At 43.0% G+C, this 24,260-nt stretch overlaps 1 protein-coding gene and 1 long non-coding RNA gene across 2 annotated transcripts in view; one reads left to right on the top strand and one right to left on the bottom strand.

The window, feature by feature from the left end:
• The first annotated feature begins 223 nt into the window (after positions 1-223).
• The window catches only part of CDHR1 (cadherin related family member 1), a 29,608-nt gene continuing 5,571 nt past the window's right edge, over positions 224-24,260 (top strand). Inside the window, exons 1-16 of the mRNA XM_015866067.2 lie at positions 224-793; positions 1,522-1,617; positions 5,190-5,335; positions 6,168-6,218; positions 6,781-6,870; positions 7,311-7,397; positions 8,288-8,404; positions 9,318-9,461; positions 10,699-10,777; positions 13,025-13,125; positions 14,320-14,523; positions 17,381-17,533; positions 18,443-18,607; positions 19,981-20,048; positions 21,806-22,034; positions 22,380-22,634. Coding sequence (XP_015721553.1) covers positions 733-793; positions 1,522-1,617; positions 5,190-5,335; positions 6,168-6,218; positions 6,781-6,870; positions 7,311-7,397; positions 8,288-8,404; positions 9,318-9,461; positions 10,699-10,777; positions 13,025-13,125; positions 14,320-14,523; positions 17,381-17,533; positions 18,443-18,607; positions 19,981-20,048; positions 21,806-22,034; positions 22,380-22,634 — 2,046 coding nt within the window. The 5' untranslated portion in view covers positions 224-732. The remainder of the gene's footprint in view (positions 794-1,521; positions 1,618-5,189; positions 5,336-6,167; positions 6,219-6,780; positions 6,871-7,310; positions 7,398-8,287; positions 8,405-9,317; positions 9,462-10,698; positions 10,778-13,024; positions 13,126-14,319; positions 14,524-17,380; positions 17,534-18,442; positions 18,608-19,980; positions 20,049-21,805; positions 22,035-22,379; positions 22,635-24,260) is intronic.
• On the bottom strand, positions 8,399-15,823 carry LOC107315573. Its single transcript, XR_001555965.2, has 3 exons — positions 15,792-15,823; positions 10,082-10,175; positions 8,399-9,332 (listed from the first exon to the last, which is right to left on the bottom strand). It is a non-coding gene; the product is annotated as an uncharacterized LOC107315573 (long non-coding RNA).

Here is a 24,260-nt window from a genome sequence, read left to right as displayed (position 1 = left end):
CAGAGAAACAAAGCAATAAAGAAAAGCTATTTCTGAACTTTTTCTGTGTTTTCAGTGTTTTGGTGACAAAGTGCTTGCTGAATGCAAGGTGTTTCCAGAAATGCTTGCATTTAAGAATTAAACAACCTTCCCAACTCACGGGAGGGGGGGCGGAAAGAGGGACGGGAGCAGGGGAAAAAACCTTTTCTCTTCTGAATTTTCAGTGTGCACTTTTTGTATTCTTTGCCATCATAAATGTGATAGCCTCCTTTAAGCCAGTAACAATACCATTTAGTACTTGCTGCACGGGTTATATTTTCTTCCTTTACGGTTTATTGTAATTTCCTGAAACAAAGAGAAACCTCGTCTACCTCTTAGAAGCAGAGGGCTGACTTAGGGGATTAGAGACATTAGAAAGAAAGCAACCTTTCAGATTCACCTTTTCTCTGACTTTCACGTTCAGGCAGCGCAAACGCAGCAGCCAAACCTGTGAGAGGTACACGGCTTCCTCCAAGTCTTGTCTGAGTTCCACAGCTCCCTGCAAACTAATCACTCTAATTAGTGGGTAGGAAGGAGCTTCTTTAAATTCCTCAGAAATTAAGACGTGTCATCCGCTTAACATCTTAGCATCTGTTACTGCCTCTTGCACATTTCTCCCCTGCATCAGCCTGAAGGACGCTTTCCTGAATGATTCAGAGAAAAACAAATTAAAATCCTTGAAACAGTGAAGACATTGTCACCTTCTCCAGCGGGATGAAGCATGTGAGGCACTTCGTCCCCTCCTTATTTCTCCGTCTGGTGCATGTTTGCCTGGGTGAGTAAAATCATCGCTTTAAATAAGAATATAGGAGGCTCCAGCACAACCTTAAATCCTATGGTAATCCTTACTGATGTGGTAATGTTGTCCTGAAATATTTCCCTTGCCAACTGCTGACCCCCGTGCAATTGTTCCCCTCTGTGCTTACATAGATTTGTTTCAGATGGGCTGTTTTTAAACTAACGGCGTCAGTAGGCACACCACTAACCTGTTCTTTGTTTTTTGTTTTCTTAAACTCTGCTGTTGTCTGGCAGGAAGTAAGTAACAATTTCATTCTGGCTAATTGCTCATGCAGTAGACATAACTTTAAGGCAGAATGTGTTCAGAGCGCTGGGACTGGTGCTGAGGCACCTAGAGCTTCAAACCCGTGCGTGCAGCGCAGGGATAGGCGTGCTGGCATTGCCAGGACGGTTACTGTTTTGCAACCATGATGCCCAGAGCTGACTGAGACTTCTTAGAGAGATCCTGCTGCTAGATTTCACTCCCTCGATGTTTTATTACATGCTCTTCTTCTCTGTTGGGTGCTGTGTGAACGCACAGAAGCACGTAGAAGTGATTGCATTGAAAGTGCCTGTGCAGATAGAACCCTGAAAGTGCACTGCAGCAATGGGTTTGTTGTGCCCTTGTAGCGTTCCCCGTGGACCTCGTGTTTACTGAGCATCGGGTAATAGCTTGGTAACTGCCACCAATGAAGTGCTTTTCTTTGGCTTCTGTTTTAATTGCAGTTCAGGCAAATTATGCCCCCTATTTCTTCGATAACGGAGCCAGGAGCACAAATGGGAACATGGCGCTTCTCAGCCTTTCCGAGGACACACCTGTTGGTCAGTATTCAAACGCGTACGGTTGAAATATGGAGCTGAAGCTGGTTGCTCTTTTGATTGGCAACATGCATTTTGTCATAGGTGGTGTTAAACTCTGTGGGTTTTCTTATTGAGCTTTTGAATTACAGCAGTACCTTTGAATCTCAGCTGTAAATTAAAACGTGATGTTTTGCTCTCCTTACCTTGGTCCGTGTTCACAGCATCAGAGCACGGACCTTTGGGATCTTCTCATCAGAGCTGTAAGTGCTCATGAGAAGAGAGCACAACATTATCGCCAATAACTTTGTCAGCCCTGAACAGAGCAAGCTGTACATGGCAAAGTGAGAGGTGAGGTTTTCTGTGAAGAGTCACCATGTTCCTCATGTACAGCACAAATGGTAGAACACGTTTTTGCTTAGAGTGAAAACTGCTTGGTAACAACAACTGATTTTTCTTAAACAAGTCCAGTTTTGGTTTACTGACAAACCAAAAAATCATGCATTCTCTGACTCTGAAGGTTTTGTGCATGGCCTTATACATTTCTTTTTTAAACAGTAATAGAGTTTAACAAAAATACAATAGGAAAAAAAAGGTTGATTAATAATCAGCATTTCCTGTGGGAAAAGGATAACTTGCTAACGCCTAAAAAACCTTGCATATAATAAATCACTGTGATGAAGACCTCCAGGTGTAGCGCTGGGGATTTCTTTAGGCTTTGCTTGTTTATCTGCAAAGAAAAGTACTCAGCTATTGCCAACAGAGTACCCGAGCACCCATTTACTACTGCCCATGTGCAGAGGATGGCTGCACCCAGCCCCTCTCGTGGAAGGGCTCACGCAGTGGTGGAGACAGGGCTGAGGGCAGGCTGAGGGTACAGGCTTCCTAACCATGAACAGATGCTTTGTGCCTAGGGCTTGCTCAAAAAAATAAGTTTCTGGCCAGAAGATCTAAATGCCAGCTACAATCCACACTGGGTGTGTTCGGGGTGAGGAGGAGGTGGCTGGGAGGCAGAGACTTCTGTTCTTCAACCAGAGAAGCAGAGGGGGAGAAAGCATTGCAGAGCGTTGAAGAGACGCATGCAGAGGGTGACCGGGCAATGATCTTGCTTATGATGCAGCAGGGCTTTGCCGTCAGCTCAGCCAGGCTTAGGTGGAAGCCTCAGCTGAGGGCCAACAGCAGTATAGAAGCACACGCAGACCAAGAAGCTGAGATTTGTGTTGTGCCTTTGCCCAGATTTGCCTGAAACCACAGCCAACCTCAGCAATCAGAACAACTCAACTGGTTGCTGTAGCAAGGCTGGCCAGGGGGATTGCTTCCCTGCTCTTGTAGATAGTGCCTGTAACATGAGGTGCTTACTGGAACAAAGCGAGACCTGACCTGGTCCACGTAGGTGATGGCTGCCAGCCCCCACTGGGCTGCAGGGATCAGCACCACAAGCTTCAAAATGCCTCCAAAAATGCTACAGGCTTTGCCTCTGCTAAGGTTACGAGTTGTGTGTTAGTTCGAAGCGCCAGCACGTGCAGGTGTGGGACATGTGGTATTTCAGAGCACTGAAAGGAGGTGATGGTTGTCTATGCTGATGCAGAAAAAAGTGCCGCAGCTGCAAATACATTCCAAGTTTCAGAAAAGCACATTATCGTGCTCATTTCCTCTTTGTGCTGACCTTCTTTTCTCTTGTGGTATTCTGTCTGCTCACAGGTAGTTGTGGACCGCTGGTTATATACCTCATTATGTAAGTTAACACAAAAGAAAACATTTGCAATTTGTATGTGACAGCTTGGAGATGCCCATGTATCTCCAGATTCCTTTTAGAGTGGCAGATAATTAGAGTTCTTGTCATAGAGGCCAGAACAGCAGCCCCTTCCAGTGGCAGATATAAGAACCAGCAGAAAAGTCACGAGCTAAAGTAACAGCTGCAGTTTGAGCTGTCACACAATGGGGCAGGTAGGGATGTTCGGTGCTGAGCTCTCGGCAAAGAGCTGCCTGTGTACATACACGACGTATGTGACCCTAATCAAGGTCTTAGAGCGTGAGTGAGAAGCTATTTCAGGTTGTTTGCTTCATCTTACCCCATTAATCCTGTAAGCTCTCGTAGCGGAACGCTGAGAAGAGATGCAAAACAAGGCATCAAAGCACCCCCACAAGGGCTTGCTTCTGAAAGTCCAGGCAGTGCTTAGGATATTTCTGCATGCCTCTCATGCTTGCTTTTCTTCTTTCTTTTTTTCCCCATTCCTCCACATACGTGCTCCTTCTCACTGAAAGCAGTTTGCAGTAGCACTTCTTTGCCCTCACAGCTCCATCTCCCCACTGCCTGCTTCTGGCTGTCCAATCGCTTCAGATCTCTCCATCCTTCAAGCTTCCCCCACAGCTCCAGCAGCTCCTTTGCTGTTTTCTGGTGTGGCCATCTCCACTCCCAAGTTAGCCAGAGTGCAGGTGGAAAGCAGCAGTAGTGGTTGTTAGAGTAGGTCTGCGGTCACGGTTTATGGTCCATGTACTCCATCTGCTCCTCTTGCCCTAGGGTGAGTTTGCAGTCCAGAGCTACTTGTGGGCTTGGTGTTAATTGCTCATCACCTTTCCTGGTGAGGCAGGTAGAAAACAGGTGAATAACCCCAGGTGGGGTGGCTGGTCCATGCACATCCCTCTCAGTTTGTATTCTGTAGCTTTGTAACCTGCGTCTCTCTGATAAGGCTCCCCAAACACAGCAGGCTGCCATGAGGTACAAGAAAACTACAGAAATGTGTTTCATATGTCAGGCTCAGTTAATGAGGCTCAGTAGTCATGAAGTGCCTGAAATTATTTGGACAAAGATATTCATGTACAGTAGAATGACAAACATCCAAGCTTAATAAGAATGACAGCAATAAACACTCACCATCTTTGGAAAGTGTGGGTGTTATAACTGCCATGGAAATTATCACTTCTCATAAACCAAGTCAGTTTACTGTGAAAACTGGCACTTAGTTCACAGATGTGTAAAAATAGAAATGATGATCTTTCTTGCCCTCACTTGCAAAGGAAATCTATTGATGAATACAGAGAATTTATTCAGTGGTATGCGCACAAGTGGATGTGCTAAGTAGAGCATTTAACGAGAGAGAAGTAACGATGGGAGCAAAGCAGGAAGGAAAACTTCGGCTTCTATCTCTGAAAGCAAACAAGTCTACAGATGTCCCCGTGTCTCCTGAGCCCGCGTTTTATCCAGTGGGAGCTCTGCCTTCAGCCCAGGCTGGTTTGTGGAAGCGCCTTGTGGTGCTGCCAAGGTTGTTTCCCTGTCCTACAGCAGCATCGCTTCAAACTCACCTGGGTTGATAGTCAGGAATTTGTTAGCTGTGTAGATACTGTTGTGCAGATGGTACAGCTGCACAGGAAAGGCCTCTAAATGAGGAAAAACAGCACTGATGAATTCAGTTTAGCCATCACGGTAAAAGCCCATAGTTAGAACCACTACACTGCCCACATGCCTGTACTTCGCAGCAGGTTGGACTCACAAAAGCTTTGCCTGCTTCAGAATGGCTAAGTCCCCAGGAAGCAGGCTGATGAAATATTTACTGCTGACATAAATGCAGAGAAGTGCTCAGTGGCTACTTTTTCAGGTGCCCACGTGTATACTCTGAATGGAACTGATCCGGAAGGAGATCCCGTGACGTACGGCCTGACCTACGAGGCTGGATCCAAGCGCTATTTTTCTGTTGATGGGAACCTTGGAAACGTGACGCTGATCGAGGAACTTGACAGAGAGGTAGTGTGCAGTCAGATGCCCTCACTCTGCTTTCCTGGGATTTCCTTGACTTTCACTTGATTTAAGTACTTAAAGGACAATGCCAACTTCTTTGTACCTGAGTTGTGCAGCTCATAATTCTGAGATACTATAGTTCCCCCCCATTGGGCTGTTTTCCAGTTGACTCAAACCATTGACACTACTATCAAAATTCTGACAGCTGAGGCCTTTTTAGCACCTTTTGACAAAAGAGTTTGTTTTTAATACCTATCTGCCCCCATCTGCACGCTATCAAGAACAGTCCTTTAATCCTCAGACACAACTGAATTTCTTCAGAGCTCTCCTGTCACAGGGGGAAGTATAAATTTACATAAGCAGTGTCTGAGGACACATTTCTGGTTATGTCATGCTCCATTAACCCTCAAATACGTGGGTTAAAGACGGGACTGAAGACAACTTTATTCTGGGAGCGCAGACGTTGCCCATCATGCTGCCCACGCATTAAAAGAAACACAGTACTGAATAAACCTTTCAAAATACTGCATAGTAACACACAAAAATTTTCAACTAATACTGTTGTTCTAGGAAGTATTTCTTCACAAAGATGACCGATTTTTACAATAATGCTTCATAATGCCATACGAATTTCTGGAGCAGCCATCTCTTGATCATAACTCCAGAAAGCCTATGGAGTACTTTAGTTGAAGGCTCTGAGGGGTCTCCTTAGTCTGTGCTGCGGTGGTTTCCTTGTATCAGTTGTTATTTTCTTGTACCTGCTGAGATGTGTTTACATTTGCAGTTCCTCCCCTGCTAAGAGCAAAACATCTAACCAATGTATGCTACTGTTTTACAGAAAGAAGATGAGATTGAAGTCATCGTCAGTATTTCAGATGGCATGAGTACAGTAAGTATTGAACTCTAACTTGTACCTCCTTTCATTAAATTACCTTTCAGGGACTATCTCATCAGAAAATACAACCTCATTAGAGCTTCACCCTCCTGATTCAAGAGCCACCAGACTGCCAGTAACTCAGATCTCTCTCCACTTTTTGAAGGGTAATTACAGTGTGAGCTGAAAGCTTGACTTAGAAGGCCACAGAATAACAGCAGCTTCCCATAAAATTTCAGTGGGATTCATAACTAAGAAAGAAATGAAGATTTTTCTGGCACTAAGTGAAAAAGGACTGGAACCAGTTACACATGCAAAGCTGACTGACCCCCCACCCCCATAACGTTTCTCTAGAGTGACATTAAGAAGATTTCCCAAGGCCAAGGTGGTTTTCTTGTCTGCTGCTGGACACAGCTTTGATCATGTCTAATCATTAAGGGCTTATATGAGGCACAAGCAGCCAGCTGGTTTCCCCACCCCCCCCTCCCCCTTTTACATGCTCAGTTTTGTTACTGCAAACAAACAGGTTCACATAAGTGAGCTTGAGTCATAATGCATTCTTCCCATTGCCCTCCAGGTTTCAGAGAAAGTGAGGATCCTTGTAACAGATGCTAATGATGAGAGCCCAGAGTTCATCAATACACCTTACATTGTCCAAGTCCCAGAGGTTGGTGAAGTCTCCTTTGCATGCTATCTTACAGTAGAATGTAAAGAAAAGCCAGAATTTTTTAAGTGAAGTCACAAGATGTGTACGACTAAATAGTGTAGGAATAATTCACATTCTTTTAGTACAGGGTTTGGCCAAAGTTTATATGGACTTAAGGCATGCTACTTAGCAGGTAAGTTCCACAATGTTATTTTAGAAGTGGCTTCAGTGGAAATAGGGTACACTCTGTTTTAGCAGATCTCCTGTCCTGTTTCTTCCAGAAAACTTTACTTCCTCGTTTGGCTCCACTTTCCTCCATTGTTAATTTCCTGCCTGTTTGGTTCCCTCATTCATTAGTTTTGTTTCTACCACCACTCCCTTCCTCTGCCTCCATTTTCACTTTCTGTAGTTCTGCTGCTTTGTCACTTCTCTCTGAATCTTGTACCTCTTTTTGGTCACAGAACTCTCCCTCTGGCACCAGTATCTTTAAGATCGAGGCAGTGGACAGAGACACTGGTTCTGGAGGAAGCATCACCTACTTCTTGCAGGTAAAGCATTGTCTGTACCTTCAAGACTCATCTCTCATTAAAGACTCAGAGCACAGAGCTGCTACTAGTGTCTATAGGGACAATTCTTTAGCACACACAAGAAAACAAGCTTTGGCAAACAGATATTGTCTGCCGGTGAGCAGCCAAACAGGCTGGAATCGGAGCTGGGGTTGCCAGAGTCACTCCTGCACTTCACAGCACAGCTCCTGCTGGCCCCTTCTTTGGGCTGACAGGAGATCAAATCTAACTTGTAACCCTGTGTGCATGTGGGATTTCAAAAGCAAAATATAGCTTCCTTCAAAAGAGAAAGCGCCTGGAAACCCTGTCTGCACTTCGATGCAGCAGGTTGGCCCAAAACAGAAACCTGTATCTCAATACAGAATATTAAATCTTCCCTCTGACAAAGCCAGTGCCCATTTGCAACCAGCTTTCCAGGTGTTGCCGGTTGGGGAAGAACAGAGATGGTTCCCTATTTAAAGTTGGACAGACGTTTTATGTGCCAAAAGGGCAACTTCTTATGCGATGCCTTTCTAATTCATTCTTTCTGAAAGCATTTTCCTTCAGATGAGCTGTAGTTTACCTTATTCAACAGGCAGTTGAGAAAAAAAAATTAAAATCAGATGTCTTTTAGGTGTCTGTTCACCATGGAGAAGACTTTTGAAATCCACACTGAAGCGATTTGATTTATTCTGAATAATGAAATGCTCATGGCTGGTTCATGAATTGTTCATAGACACACAGAGGTGAAATTCATCAGATACACTATTAATCCAAGCCGTATCATTATTTTACTCTTTTCCCTTAGCAGATGAAATAGAAGATTAATCTCTACAGAAATCTTATTTCTGTACCTGTAATCTTTTGCTGTTCCTCCTTCCCTTTTCCTCTAGAACATCCACGCTAATAAGTTTACAATAGACCGTCACAGCGGTGTCCTGCGCATCAAATCAGGGGTCACCCTGGACTACGAGAAGTCAAGGACGCATTTTGTCGTTGTGGTAGCCAAGGTACAAAGCTTTCTGCTAACAATGGAGGATGTGAAGGATTGCATTTGAGCAGGGAAACTTAGGTCAAATAGAAGCGTGACCTAAAGTGTTCTTGAAATAAGATGCATAACGTTGAGACAGCACAGTCACTCCCTCTGCCATGTCTGAAGGAATGAAGGGTACCAGGGAGAGGCGAGGTGGAAAGCTGGCCAGCGCCTCATGCCCGAAAACATCCCAAGGTGGCCAGGGGCAGATTCCCTACACTGAGCTCAGTCTCCAGTGCCAGGGCAGAGATCTCTGCAGAAAGTCACCTGTGTGCTTTGAGAGTCACTCAGAAACAAACACAGGCATCGTCAGCCCCAGCTTTGGGATGCATCAGTCCCTTTGGACTCCCTCATGTTGCCTGGCACAACAGCAGCAGAGCTCTGGAAGAGTCTGTCTTCACTTCTTCATTCCACACCTCCACCACATTGTGACAAGATCTCACATAAATCCCACAGCTGCTGCTGCAAATCCTTTCTTGCCACTGTTGCTCTCAGCTTTGCGGTGCCTGTGCCAGTTTCCCAAGTAAAGTCTCCCACAGTCCTGTGGAGGGTGGTCAGGCAGGCAGCCACATGGGTGGAAACAGAATAATTTGCTGCTACTTACAGTGACTGTGAGGTTCTTGTTCTGTGAAAAATGTACAGACCTTGTTATTTATTTAGCCAGGATTCAGTTGAGGAATAATAACACGATTTGGGCAAACTGCTGCCTTTGGGCAGTAAGGAACAAATCTCTTCCGTAAGATGGAACTTTCAGAACGGCCACAGCAGATAGGCAGAACAATTCACACCAGCATGGCCACAGACCTCTGGCTGGTGCTCTGAGGCTGAGGGCACGAAATGGATTTGCCTGCATATTTTAGCACAGGGATCTTCACTGACTTCTCTTCTAGGATGGCGGTGGGAAACTGAGGGGAGACAACAAAGTGTTCTCAGCCACAACAACCGTTACTGTCAACGTGGAGGACGTTCAGGACACTCCTCCCATGTTCATTGGCACTCCCTACTATGGATATGTCTATGAGGATACACTTGCTGTAAGTGCTGGTTTTGGCCTGTATAATTGCAGTCTTTCACGTCTCACAGAAGGTAAACACATACTCTGGGCTGCCGTGCTGTCCACTTGGCATCGTCTGGGCTGAGGCAACCCTGACATCCGCGTAGTGCAAGATATTTTCTGCTCAGCTAGGCAGGGGGAAGGGCCCAGGAAATCCTCCTGGGCCTAAAAGCACCACAAAATGGAGCAAGCAGGGGCATACTGAGGAGAACCACACAAGTTCTCCTAAAGGCTTATCTGTTGGAACAGCATGCCTGCTGCTGCAGATACACCCCCTTACCTATCACAGACAGTCTAAGGAGTACAGTGCTCTCCTGGCTGTGCCAACATCTCAGAAATTACTACTGTCAGATTTGCTCAAACAAGAGCGTACAGTTTAGCCAGTCAGTGTTTTGTACCTACCACGGTGCTTTCAGCCACACAGCAGCCTTGATGCTGCTGATGCCTCCTCCACATACCATTCCAGAAGCTGCAAACTAACCAGTCTTCTCTATAGCTAAGCAGAGGCACAATACTGAATATGGATCAACTTTCACCCAAATACATATGTTTCAGTTAACATTTTCTTCATACATAGGATAAAAAATGGTATCTACTTACAAAGTTTATCCAACTTTAGGCTACTGTTGTGCTGGCACTGAAGACACCTCATACTTCTCCCATATCAGGAAAGTTCATGTCTTCAATTTCTATCCTAAAATGCAAGGAAAATACATTACAGTATGCTGCATTTCCTTCTGTAGGCCGTTACATTTCAGCAGGACAGAGTAACACTTGCATGCTTTGTGTTCATAACGTATGATACATTGACTTATTCTGAGAATTTACACATAAACCTTGAAATAACAATCAGGTGCAAAAAAAAAAAAAAAAACCCACAAAAAAAACAGTATTTACCATGGGACTAGCAACTGCTATAGGGCATCATGGTAGCAAAGCAAAGCAATCAGGTCTCAGATTTGTTACTCCAAATCTGAAAAAAAAGATGAGTGGCCAGGCACTGGGCAAATACGCACAGTCTCTTGGCAGGAACATTTTTCTCAATGGAAAGCGCTGGACCTCAGGGGGTCCCCCAAAAAGCAAAAGAAGAGGAATCACTATTCCCTCCACACCTTACAGAAGAAGGACTCACTGAAATTCAGGGTATTAACACACCACTGTGATTTCATAGCTTTTTGATCTCAACACACAAACCCTAACTCCCTGTTTCTCCCCAGGGCTCTGAGGTCCTCACTGTTGTTGCACTTGATGGAGACAGAGGAAAACCAAACAATATTCATTACTGCTTTGTGAATGGTGAGTACACTTGGCTCATATGAAATTCAAAGGGAACTCAAATTTAGATGTGACACTGAATTAGAGAGAGCTGAGCCTAAAGCTTTATAACACTGTAACAAACTCTCACGGAATAGCATCAGATAACTCAAACCACTCAAGGGCCCTGCCTACCAGAAAATAAGATAAGATTAGCTGAGTTTCAAAAACTGCTTCACATCACTGAGTTTCAAGTTGTTAACGTGGTCAGTTTGTTATGCATCACTAGCCTGTGTGTTGCTTCAGAAAACATAAAGAGAGACGCATTTGGTGCTACTAAACATATCTGTCGTTTAATCTAGGAAATGACAAAATGTGTTGGGAGACCCAGACAAGCCATTAAGAGGACTATTTTTATTAGTCCTGTCATGGAAGCATAAAAATGGCCAAAACTCTGGATTCTTGGAATAAATAACATTCACTAGTAAAGAGAATCTGTTAACCATACTGTAAAAAAGGAGATATTACAAAGCATTAATACTCATCTGAGGGTGTCTGTAACTTGACTTTTAATAGTACAAGTACAAAACTTAGATGAATACATGACTCATTAGCTAGTGAAGACAGCCACTTAGCTCCAAGCTACACCATCCGTTTGATTTGGTTCTCTCTTCATTCAACACAGGACTTCAACAGTCACTGGGCACTCAGACTTCCAGGACCCCACAGTTTCATAAAAGAACTGTGAAGTTTACTTACAGAGCTACTCAGAAAATTCTTAAGTGCATTCTAACATCTACCTAGCAATGTCTAGAGCAGATGGAGAGGGTCAACGTTCAGATTTTTTGTCTTGACATGGAATGGAAACCCGTGCTGAGATCCCTTCACCTCTGATGCAAGGGAATAGGTAGAGCAGGGGTTGCAACAAAGAAAAACAGATGAAAAATGAGAAAAGTTAAAAAGTAAGGTGGAGAATAAGGAGGGAAAACAAAAAAGTGGGACAGAAAGAAGCTAAACAAGGGAGAAAACTGTTGAGACAGTGTAAAGAAAGGCAGATGAACCAGAGGAGTTGGAGGAACACGTATGGGGCACATTAAAAAGAGCATAGCTATCAGGTCAACAGATGTAATACACCCTCTCTACTCTGCTGCATCTGAAGCACCATGTCCAGCTCTTGGCTAACCAGTTAAAGACAGAATACTCCTAGAGAGAGTCCATCGGAGGGCCACAATGATGATGAGGGGCCTGGAACACCTCCCGTATGAGGGAAGGTTGAGAGATATGGGACCGTTCAAATCTGGAGAAGGTTGGGGTGGGAGAGGAGGTGTTGGAAATCAGCAAACATATTCTTCATAAGAATTTTTTTATCTGGATTGTATAGGACAACTTAAAGACCTCTAAACCTCTAAAAACATGGAGGAACACGTGCAGTGCTAAAAAGCCTAAGATATCAGTTTCCCTATGCACCATATCCCTGTACATAGACAATAAAGTGAGCTACTGTGAATTGAAACCACTATTGACTTCAGTTCCTTCTCAGTCAGGATGTGCTTTCCAGAACAACTTTTCTTAGTGATTGACCCCTAGATAAGTCATACGTCAAACATACTTCATTGAAATTGCAGTTGCTGCAGGTGTTAGCACAAAGAGACCCTGCCATATGGTTTAAAAAAAAAAACAAAAACCACTGGAATTGAGTTAGAGAGAAATAGACATGACTGGGCTTTCAGATGGTTATCCTTTTTTTCTGAAAGCCTCAAGTTCCTTCCTTTTAGGAGGTTTTCCCTTGTCTCCTTTCACTGGTAAGCTCTGAAACACAGCAGGGCATGTGGCCAATCCTACAGGTGAGACAGCACACAGGGGTGACCAGGGCAGGACAAGACCCCAGCTGCCAGCTGTCCCCTCCCTGAGCAAGGAAAATTCACCAGGTGTAAAGGGATCAAAGCCCTGAAACTGGTCTTCTGTTCAGAACAATGGGCCTGCAGCCCAGTCTCAACCTCTATGAAAAAGCCTGGCATTTAACCTAGATTCTCCTACATTCCTTTTCCTGCAGGCCAACCTTGCAAGAAGCTGAGTATTTATTAACAAAGTGGGTGTCTAAAACTAGGATGCTTCTCCCAAAGCGCTGTTTGCAGAGTGACAAAGCTTCTTTAGGATCAATTGCCAAATTTCTCACCTTAGCTGATATTAGCAGAGACATGTTCCTGTTGCTCAGAGAGTTAATTATGTATGCACTGGCTAATTAACAGATAGAATAGTGTGTGACTGGAGTATCTTTGTTTATTGCAGGAAGTGAAGGTTCATTTGAAATCAACAACACAACCGGAGCAATTTCGGTTATAAAAAGTCCAAATCAGCTCAAGAAAGAAGTGTATGAACTAAGAGTTCAGGTATGCACTGACAGACCTGGCTGTGCTCGGTTTACCCTGCTACCCCACCTTCCAGCCGGGCCATTTGTGGGGAAATCATCCACTTGGTGTTGATCCTTACCTTGTTGTGACCAGATGCATCACAGTTATATATATCTAGGAGTTTAGAAATCATTTACAAATCCCCCCAATAACTAATCAAAGTGATATGGCACCTTGGCTACTGCTATCGGTTCTAACTGCACCTACATCAAGGTGAGGATCATTCTTTCCATACTCAGAGAAAGACAACAATCTTTTAGGGAAATTCAATCACAATTCTATATTGCAGAGCTGTAATACCATATGAATAAACATCTACATTGTTCAAAAGGAAACAGCAAGTGTTGTAAGGAATTTTATTAAGCATTGCCCTAAGTCTGGCATGCTGTAAAAGACTGAACAGTAATTCTTCAGAGGGGTTCAGCAGACCAACACCTTTGTTTCTAAGCCCTTGCATCATGCCAGCTGGGAATGTGTTTTGTTAAAACAGTTTCTGTCCTGACAGAATAAACACCTTAGACTGAATGAGTTGAGTCTGACAGTATGTTAGAATAGACTAAACATTTCATCTTTCAGTTAATAAAAACACCAATTAAAATTTGCTCATCTGTACAACCTACACCCATCATAAATTAAGCCAATCTAGATGGCAAAGCAGAATTGTAAAGCAGAGAACAGACCTGTCATTTTGCTCTTTAAAATTACACGCAGCCCGAATACTGCAAGTAGAGCTTATCTCTCAGAGTTCCAAAGCAGCTGTCCTTCCAAAACTGCCAATTAAACACGAGTTGCCCAGCAAACATCAAGTTCATCTTCCTGTTCCATTTCATCAGCACTTCAGACAAGCAATTACCTTGCCTCTATCACATTATCTGTCTTTAGAAAATTGTTTTTACCAAGAGTGAAAAACAAAGCTCACAAAACAAAACTTTTTTTCTGTCACAGCTTGGTCGGGACTGGATTATTACTGAACTTTCTAATCATCACAAATTCCAGTGTACAGCAGGCTGAGATTTCTATGGAAATGTAAGGCTGTGAAAGCTCATACAAAATTGCTATTGGGATGATTTGTGCATGCAGAACAAGACCTGAATGAGGAGCAAAATAAGGAGCTAGCTGTGGCTAAGAAGGAAATATTCCCTTATCACTGTTTTCACTCCTTACTTTGTGCAGGCATCAGAAGTCAGCCCAGAAGGCGACGTCTCAGCATACGCCTTCGCCACGGTGACTATAAGGGTGGTCGATCTCAACAACCACCCTCCAACTTTTTATGGAGAAAGTGGTCCCCAAAACAAATTTGAACTGACCATGTACGAGCATCCCCCTGAGGGTGAAATCTTGAGAGGACTGAAGATTACTGTCAATGATTCAGATCAGGTATGTGGAAACTGTGAGTTTTCTTGCCCTGTTTTCCCCAAAAAAGAAAGGGACATAAGAGTGAGAAACGTCAGACCTTTGCTTTTTTGGAACACAGTTGTTTCACACGCATTCCAAGAAAACTTATTTCAGGCAAATTATCTACAGTCACCATTAACACAGAGTGTTTGGGCTCCACAGCACATTTACTTTGTCATAGGTCATTTAGTCTGAGCATTATGTCAAAAATAACAGCAGTCCTGAATTGGCAGCCCACCTCTTGAGGCCACTACAATTGAACTGTGCTCACATATTTCTTTTGTCTGTTGCTTACTTTTGGTTGCTAACAGCATTATGTCTGGGAACATATACCCTTTAGATATCTACTTAGAACTCCCGATTGCTTTAGTAACTTTAAGTGCTTTAAATTTCTGTCTAGAGCATCTCAAAGCCCTCTGGAAATAATGCTGTCCACACCCTTACATTATTTTTATGACAGCATATTATCCTTCTAGAGCTTAAGTTACAACCAGAGTCTGTAATCCATGCTTTAATATATCATGCCCTTTGGAATGATATCTTTACATGATCTTAAAAATAAAGTCACAGCCAAACTCTTGCCAAATAAAGAAAAAGAGGACTCCATCCATCTCAGCCTGTTATGTAACTGACCTCTGGTACCCACAGATACTATAGCGATGGTTACTATAGGAATACCTACACTAAATGCAGCAGGAACAGAATGCATCTGAGTTAGCCTCAGGTAGCAACAAGAGAAATCAAAGCATCAGAGAACTGTGCTGCTATTGCAAAAAATGCTCTAATTCTACTGCTCTTAATATTGCACTGTTTTGATTGTGTTGTACTCCATCAATCCCACCAGCTTCTTCCCCCTCCCTGCTACTACTCTACAACGAGTAGATAAATGGCTGCTTTCAGAGCAGCTCAGCATCAATCCTACTACTGTCACTGAGGATGTTGCTGCAGAAGAAAAGAAACAAAACTCATCTCTTTTATCTGGAAACAAAACTTAAACATATCACCTAGACTCACTGAATATTCAGGGCACCAAGTCAGGCTACACAATAAGCAAAAAATGTAGCTAAAACCACAGATTTCTCAAGAAACTTACTAATACAACATTAAATATAACTCTATAGGAATTGAGTAGCGTAATGTTAGCACATGATACAAAGTAACAGGGTGGCAAGATCTTGGGCTAAGGCAAATGGGAACAAGCCCAGATGCTGCAGCCACAGGCATAGAAATGATGAAAATGAGCAACTTACCTTCAGAAGGCCTCAGGTTGGAAGGATCCCTAGTCAAAAAGGCTCTTACTTCCACTGCCAACCCTTAAATGAGGTCTCGGAAGGGGTGGATCCCAGCTCCAGCCCTTCCTGTCACTCAGCTGCGTTTTGTGCACCTGGGATGGCTCAGCCTTCCCACCAGGTGCTCCATCACTGGTTAGGGCCCTGATTTAGCATTTCCACTACAGGCTGATACTGTTTCAAGGCACCAAAAACAATGTTTTTGCTCCTATAAAGACTTCTGTTTCTGTAACAGCCATCTATGTTTCTAGTGGTCCAGCTGAGAAGGAAGCTGTGATCTACAGTTTGATGGAAATGCCATCTTGCAAGAACATCATGCAAAAATGTCTCATTCCACTCTCCTCAGCCAGCTGACACCAACTTTCCACACCAGTGCTGTTCCCCTTAGCCTGACAGCTCTGGCTTTGCTTTGCATGCTTTGCTGCCCGGCGAAAAGAAGCCTATTGTCTCCTGTATAGCTGAGGGGTTTTTTTAAATGAATGACTCAGACCACTGAACTTAGCTGCAGGATCACTCCTGTTTCCTTGGAATCTACCATGGAATACTTTTCCTCTTGACACAGGCCCGGGCTGCAGTGGGAACTGCAAGACCCTCAGGAATACAGCAAAGTTACTTGTTCAAAAGTTATTATTATAAATTCTACATCTTAACATTGACTGTGGAGGTGGAACGTGGCACCAGCCAGGTGGGGAATATGGCTTGTTGCCCCAGCGTAAGAAATAGAAAGCAGTGACATCAGAAAGGCAATTCAGTGGGCTCCCCTGTAAGGCAGAGATGTGGGAATCCCCGCTTCATTTATTCTTCTACACCCTCCAGCTAAATTTACAGAGTTTGTCTGGTACCAGTGCTGCAAACCTTCCAGGTATCACCACTTCTCTGGTCCTCCCTGTCTATAAGGATTATCTATATGATGGGATTTGGTCTTTTCCTTCACCTGGAGCTGACCATTCTGTGTCACATTTCATTCTGCTCCCAGGCACACCGACTTCCAAAAGGCTCAGGGGCCACACCTCAGGGCCAGTTTAACCCAGGTTGTGTGAGATGTCAGGTCCTGCTTCTGTTTGGAAATTTGCACATTTTCAATGCTCTGCTCATCCCAGGATGCGAGCTCTTAATCCATAGGTTGGATTTTTGACAGGTCCATCGACCCGGCTTGGGTGGGTCATGCATCTCCCCTTGGCAGGAACCAGAAGCCAGAACTTCCCGGCTCATATGCAAGCGTTGCCACCCCTCTCACCCACACTGTCCTGCAGCAAGAGGCAGGAAGCCAAAAACTCCTTGCCAAAGGAGTGCTTCTGGTAGCCAGCCCCTCTGCAGGGGTTTTCTGTGATGGCTGGAAGAATAACCAAGCTTGTCAGTCTATGTACAGAAAAGCCATATCTGTCTTGTGACCAGGGCTGGAGGGATTATATAGCTAAGCTTCTTTCCCTGGGGATGGAGAACAGCGGGACTGATTCTACATTTATACAGCTTGAAGAAACACAGGCAGTGTTAGCTGTAAGAAATGCATCATTCACCAAAAACCATCCAGTACATGCTTTTCTTCACAGGGAGCCAATGCTAAATTCAACCTCCGTCTCGTCGGACCCGGCGGCATCTTCCGAGTGGTTCCCCAGACGGTCCTGAATGAAGCTCAGGTTACAATAATTGTGGAAAATTCTGCTGCTATTGACTATGAAAAATTCAAGGTGTTAACCTTCAAGGTACTTGTGCTTTCTGGACCCTCTCTGCCATGTGTATGAAGGCTGATAAATCCAATGGGATTTATCTCCTGGATCTTTCTGATGATTTGTGACTGAATTTACATTCCATAGAAATAATACTCATATCCCCCTGTGTTTCTTCAGCTTCCAAAAAGTTTAATGGGTGCATCCATTAAAGCCAAAATTTACTCTAGACAGTACGAACTGTTGAGTATTAAGTCTCAGTGGAAATTATATGTGGTCCGACTCTAAGGGTGTTATTCCTGCTCTTGCAGAGCTGGGGTGAAATTCTAATGTCCCTGGAGCCAGAAATTCCGCTTAGTCAGAAGTAATTCAGTTCGTTATTATACACTGAATACTGGCTGGCCAAACACCCCATCTGACCAGAAGACCATCTTCCAGTATTGCTCACTGCCTTTGACATAGCTCATCTACTTACATGGCCTTTTGCAGACCAATCCAAGGCCACCTCACCAACATTCCAAGCCAGCCGTGCAAGAGCCAGCATTCATCCAAAAGCTGGAAACTTGAATTATCACCTTCCCTGACAGATTCATTGGTTCATGGAGATAATTATGTAGTCTGGTTTCCATCAGCTGTCTCTGAACATAAGCATAGATACTCTGTTCTGTCTGCACTAAATGGTGTAGACAATCCCTGTAATCATTAAAAAAAATTGTCAAAACTATATAGCTGATTTCAAACACAAGCTAACTTTCATTTTGTATACAAAATGGCATTTTTAGCGGAGTCCAGAAGCCAGACTGCCTGGGTTTCTTTCCCACCCTCTCCGTGTGATTAGTTTTGTGTCTGTTCTGCACCATTTGAAACTCAAAACTTGCAATATAACATTCCTTTAAGAAGTAATAACATGTGCTTTGAACTCATTTTCTGTTTCTTTTTCTGTAGCTTCTTGCAATAGAGGTGAACACACCAGAAAAATTCAGCTCGACAGCTGATGTAGCGATACGCCTGCTGGACACCAATGACAACGTCCCAAAATTCTCCTCCGACTACTACATTGCCAGGATCCCCGAGAACTCTCCAGGGGGCTCAAATGTAGTTGCTGTAACTGTAAGTTTTATTCACCTGTAAATAAACATTCTCTTCTCTGGCTATTTGTGCAGACAGCTCCAAGGCATGAAAAATCATAAAGTCATGGAATTGTTCAAGTTGGAAGGGATCCTAAAAAGCCAACTTGCCATTTAGCTTCTGGATTCAGCTCCAGTTCCTTTTTAGAATCAACAAGATAATAATATATATATATATTAAATACATTGATAAGCTTGAAGGCAACTATAATTCAGAACAACAAATTTATTTATCTTTTCATTTATTTTGTTTGAATTAAAGGCCATCTGCTTTTAAGAGAAATCACATGATCAGCAAGTAGTAGGAAAGCCCCGGTCTAATCCGTGTCCATTGGGAATATTTGGTTATGACTAAGTGGAATTACATTTAGTGGATTTGCTTGCTTAAGTACAAGTAAAAAGAAAACAAGATGGCTGTTTAGTGAATATTAGTACCCTCTTCCTGGAAAGAATCTGGCTGCTCCAGGCCTAATTAGACTATTATTCAAGGCAAGATTATGACACCAAAATGCTTAGAGCTGGGAAAGAAAGATCCCTGTAAGCACTTCCTCACAGAGGGAATAATATGACTATGAATTTTCTTGCATCTCACATTTTAATAATAAGAAAAGCAGAGTGTTATACGGGTGCAGTGCTGGAGTAGCGCTTCCAGCTATTAGATGCAAGCTGTACCTCTTTAATGCAGCTGCTGGGAAACACATCTCATGTCCCAGAGCTCCTGGCCACAGGGGGTTTGGAAGGTAAAACAGGTCACCTTGACTCCAAACACCGTTGTATTTGCAGCAAGAAAAGCAAGCAATTCCACAAGGTGGATAATAATAATAATAATAATAATAATAATAATAATAATAATAATAATAATAATAATAATAATAATAAATTCTGGGTAAGGTAAATAATTTTGACCTGCCCGTTAATATGTCAGTGATAATTGTGAATGCTTGAGAGCGGGCTGTTTGTGTCATTGAGATCAACGTTGCTGCTCATAAAGGAAGGAGTTCAATGTCAATGAATGGAGCCATCTAGTGGCTCTACTGCCCGAGTCTCCGGCACCAGCCCTGGCGAGGAGACACAGCATCTAAGCTGCTTCCCTGGAAACACCCGGGTGCATTTCTTTGTGCTAACGGAGAACACTGGCCTGCATTAAAAAAAAACAACACAACATCATCGTCATCATTTATAAATGACAGTTTTTGAGGTGCACAACTGTTAATGCAACTTCCCCCTGAAAATGTTCCTGTGCAAGGAAGGCAAAGTCTTTTCATTGTTAAGTGACTTGTTTTTAAAGGAAAAATGAACCTGTTTCTTTTTGCAATTTAAAAAAAAAAAAAAGGCTGACTCCCTTCTATTTTTAAGGCTACGGATCCAGACTCTGGGCTTTGGGGAGAAGTCAAGTACTCCATCTATGGAACGGGAGCAGATCTGTAAGTTAAAAAGGAAAACTAAATGACATTCAAGCAGGCTATTAAAGCTCATGTGGAAGAGAAATGAGAGATGTTGGTCTAGTTGTGAAAAGTCCATTCTGAGGGGGAAAAAACCTCCTCGACCTGTACCTTCCCTTTCCATATAACTGTACAAATAGTTGAGTTTCAACTCCTGTCAAAATAAATCAAAGAAGACAACACATTCAAAGATATAAACCTGAACACTGAAGGCCAACTGCATTGAATGTTCAAAGCATCCAGTATATTTAAACCTTATAACCCTACACCAGGGAAGAATGGAATTTGATGCTTACTTGATGGTGTAATGATCTATAGTTCCATCTCCAGCCCTTTGGGAAGTGTGGGGTAAGAGAATCCCAATAGACTGGTTTTGCCCACTCTGCTCCCACCCCAGTGGTTGCTCTGGTCTGCTGGCTGGGGCTCCCAGCCTTGCCTAGAATCAGCGGTCAGTCACAGATAACACAGCTGGAAGCCGCAGCTCCTGAACACAGAACCTGGAAAAGAATGAGCTGTTCAGGCAGTCATCCCTGCAATCTCTTTTTCTCCATGCTTTATCCCCTGGAGTTAGATCTGAATTCCTCTTGTTAGGGTGAAAGCCATTTAGATGACATTGTCAAAGTTTAAAATCCCAGATGCTAAGGGTGAACCTCTTCTGTAGCCAGAAAGGTACACATACAGGAGCATTTCCAGGATGGATTATTTTGATCTACTCAATAAGTCCTTAAGCTAGCTGCATAGAGGCAAGCAGGCAAAGGTCAGGTCATAGAGGCAGGCCTCTCTGGTTTAAAACAGCTGGTGCAGAAAAGCTTGTGAAAGGTGCCAACAAAGGATTCAGGAAAAGGTGTAGGTCTTGCCACCTCCATGTCTAGTATTTGTATTAAACAGATAAGTGGAAACAATTGATGCATCTCTGTTAATAAGTACTTGTTTTATAATCACTCTCCACTGTACAGAAAACATTTTGACATTCATTATGTTAATTAAAGGGTATACAAAACCTTCAATTCGTTAAAAGCCCTGCTGTTTGGAGCTTACACTGGCAGTCCGTTTACAAATGACAGTGTGTCAGTATCTTCTCTAAAAATCCAAGCTTTGCCTGTCATTTTTGACAGTGTCTCAGCAATTACATTTGTATAGAATTGAACTTGCTACAGACAGATCTGAACGCTCACTCCATCCCCACACAAGTCTGTGGAAAAGTGATTAATTTTGGAAGAAATAATTTGGCCAGCAGTTTTGGGGATTTGAGAACAGTTATTTTCCTTAGCCATTCTAAGAAGAAAAGAGCTTAAAGATGATATGCAGCAAACTTCCATTAGCTAACAAGAATATATCAACCAATATTAATTTATTCAGAACATGATCTACTATATTGCACTTCCTATAAACTGAAGGAATAAGCAGTTCCTTAATGTTTTATTGCAAAGAAATTATGCTGGGAGAAGGCCAATGTGGTGAAAATTTATTCAGGATAAAGTCTTTAACAGAAAAGGCAGCTGAAATGACATGAACAGTGAATAAAAAAACAACAGACATTGGTTGTTTTGTGACAGGCAAAATGCATGATTCGAAAACATCAGTCAGGCAGGCATAGGGTTGGTGAACTATACAAAAATCTGGGGCACGGCAATACAGTGTTTAGAACCCACCTTTGCTCTAGACTACAAATACACACTAAGCAACCAAAATAAAGAAAAACAAACCCACCCAGAAGTCTCTCAATGCTTCTTTTTCAGGTTCCTAATCCACCCATCGACAGGTATAATTTACACCCAGCCCTGGGCTGTATTAGATGCTGAAGTAAATTCAAAGTATAATTTCTACGTGAAAGCAGAGGACACAGATGGGAAATACAGCTTGGCTGAAGTGTTTATCACTGTGCTAGATGTCAATGATCATTCTCCAGAATTCAATGAAAACATCCAGGAAAAGACGATGATCATTGGGACACCAGTGAAGATAGAGGTGAGAAACAACATAGTGTGTCACAAAGCAGAGTGCCTGGCCTAACTAGAGATAGTCCCTAGCAATGGGCTGTTCGCATTCTACAGCTTTTCCTCTTCTTTCCTCTAATCTCCAAGAGATACAATTTACAGAATGCTACAATGAAAGCACTGATGTTTTTCACTAGTAAATAAAGCACAGCTGATAGCAAGAAAGGATCATTTGTTTCCAAGGTCAAACTTAAACAGACCAGTAATTTTATTGCATGGACATTTTCAAAAGTTAATGCTCAGAAACTACTGAAGTTTGGACTTTGGGCAAAGACACAAGCACTGTCATCTTTGTTCTCTACACTTTCCTTTTCAGGCTATAGATCAAGATGCAGAAGAACCAAACAACATTGTGGATTATTCCATAATGCAAGCAGATCCAGCCAATGTGTTTGATATAGACCAAAGCACTGGGGAAATCAAGCTGAAGTCCTATATCCGTTCCCTGGACATCATCCACAACATTACAAAGAATAAAGACTGCATATGGTCATTGGTGGTGCAGGCCAAAGACCGAGGCTCCCCGTCCTTCAGTACCACAGCAGTCCTGAAGATTGATATTACAGAGGAGGTAAGAAAACATTTTAGAAAAATTCTTAGGTGGGATGATTCTTGTGAGGCACCAAAGTGTAGCCAAACTGTAAAAGATAGCACAAATAGGTTGGCTTTCTCATCAGTCCAACTTTATTGTCTACCAAAGAACAGGGAGAGATTTATGGTGAGCAGTGCATGCTTACTTAATTATTATTTATTGCTACTTACCGTGTCTTTAAGTAGGCACCAGCAAAGAGGAAATGGGCTTTAATGTGGATGAGATACACTTCATTAGGTACTGGACCAGGCACAGACTGGGTAAACATACAAATCTCTTCGTACACACAGCACTTTCTCTTTTTGCTTTGGTAGAAATGCAACCACATGATTTTTAACTCTTATCACTGCCTCCTTTTTTTTTTTTTTTTTTTTTTTTCCCCAATGATATTCCTTATCAAGTGGATTTATATTACACTCCTTGATAATGCTTCAGGGCTTGCTGGAAGTTACAAAGTTTCAGCAGAAAACACTTATGCTCATCGAGAAGGTAAACTGAGTACCAAGTGCACAGGAGGAGCTCCCCATCCCTGCTCTTGGCACCAACCCACCAAGGCTGCAGCACTGGGGCTCCATAGGGGCTAAGGTACATGTCTGAGGGGTGCTGAGGGGAGTAAGAGAGCCCCACGCTTCCTCTGCTGGGGGGAACTATTACATACCTGAACTGAGGTTTCCAGTATCTACACTGGTAGATGAAGGATATCTGGAAGGAATAAAAAAAAAAGTGTATCTAGTGCTTTGGAAATAAGAGTTTATTGGATTTCTTTCTATCATGTGAAGCAACATCAGCACCTGATGGAAAGAAGGTGTCTCCTACAACAACCCGTCTCTGCTTCCTTTCACCCCAGGGATACAAACGTGACACAAAGTGAGGGAGTCTCTGTCCCAGTAAAGTGTAAAGGAGAAGCAGAGAGGGCTCTGAAGACAGGGACGCCTCTCAAACACAGTTATTCCTTCTTCCCATGCTTTTCTCCCTGTTGAGTCTGAATGCATAAGCTGAAATAGCAACAGCATCCTTCTTCAGTTGAGTAGGTCTCTTCAGCAGGATCTGGAGTACTAATCTGATGAAACATCTGTCCTCTGCAAGCTTCTGTACGTTTCTCCATTACTTCTTTCATTGTTTGTAGTGGTTTGACAAAGCACTCACACATTTCAGCTTACATGTGAGTGATGTATCGTGGCAGTATACAAGGCTCCTGCTCATTCCCTGTGTCCCAGACACTTTGTGGATACTGCTAGGACCTGGTGAAGGAAGCAGGCTTTTGGTGTAGGAATACTGTGTGCTCGCTCTCTCTCTGACCATTACAAATGTCCATTTCTTCCCTTTGTGCTCCAGCTGAACACACATTCTTTTAGTTAGCTGTGTGGTGGTTGTTTATGTATTACTGATTTTGGATAAGAAAGAAATTTTTGAGTGTGTTCTCTAAGGGATTTCTTGCAGGGTTAATCACACCAAGCAATTAAACAGGCATATTTTCTTATTAACATTTAACACCACCATTAATGCAAGGCAGCGCCCTTCAAGATAAATGCCTTGTGGCTGAATTCAACAGTATTGCACATCAAAAGGATCTTTGGTTCTTTGAACAATAGAGCAATGAAAAAC

The sequence above is a fragment of the Coturnix japonica genome, chromosome 6 (genome assembly GCF_001577835.2).
Source record: "Coturnix japonica isolate 7356 chromosome 6, Coturnix japonica 2.1, whole genome shotgun sequence".
Lineage (NCBI taxonomy): Eukaryota > Metazoa > Chordata > Aves > Galliformes > Phasianidae > Coturnix > Coturnix japonica.
Note: the sequence above shows the minus strand (reverse complement) of the source record. Positions and strands in the feature narration are given on the sequence as shown.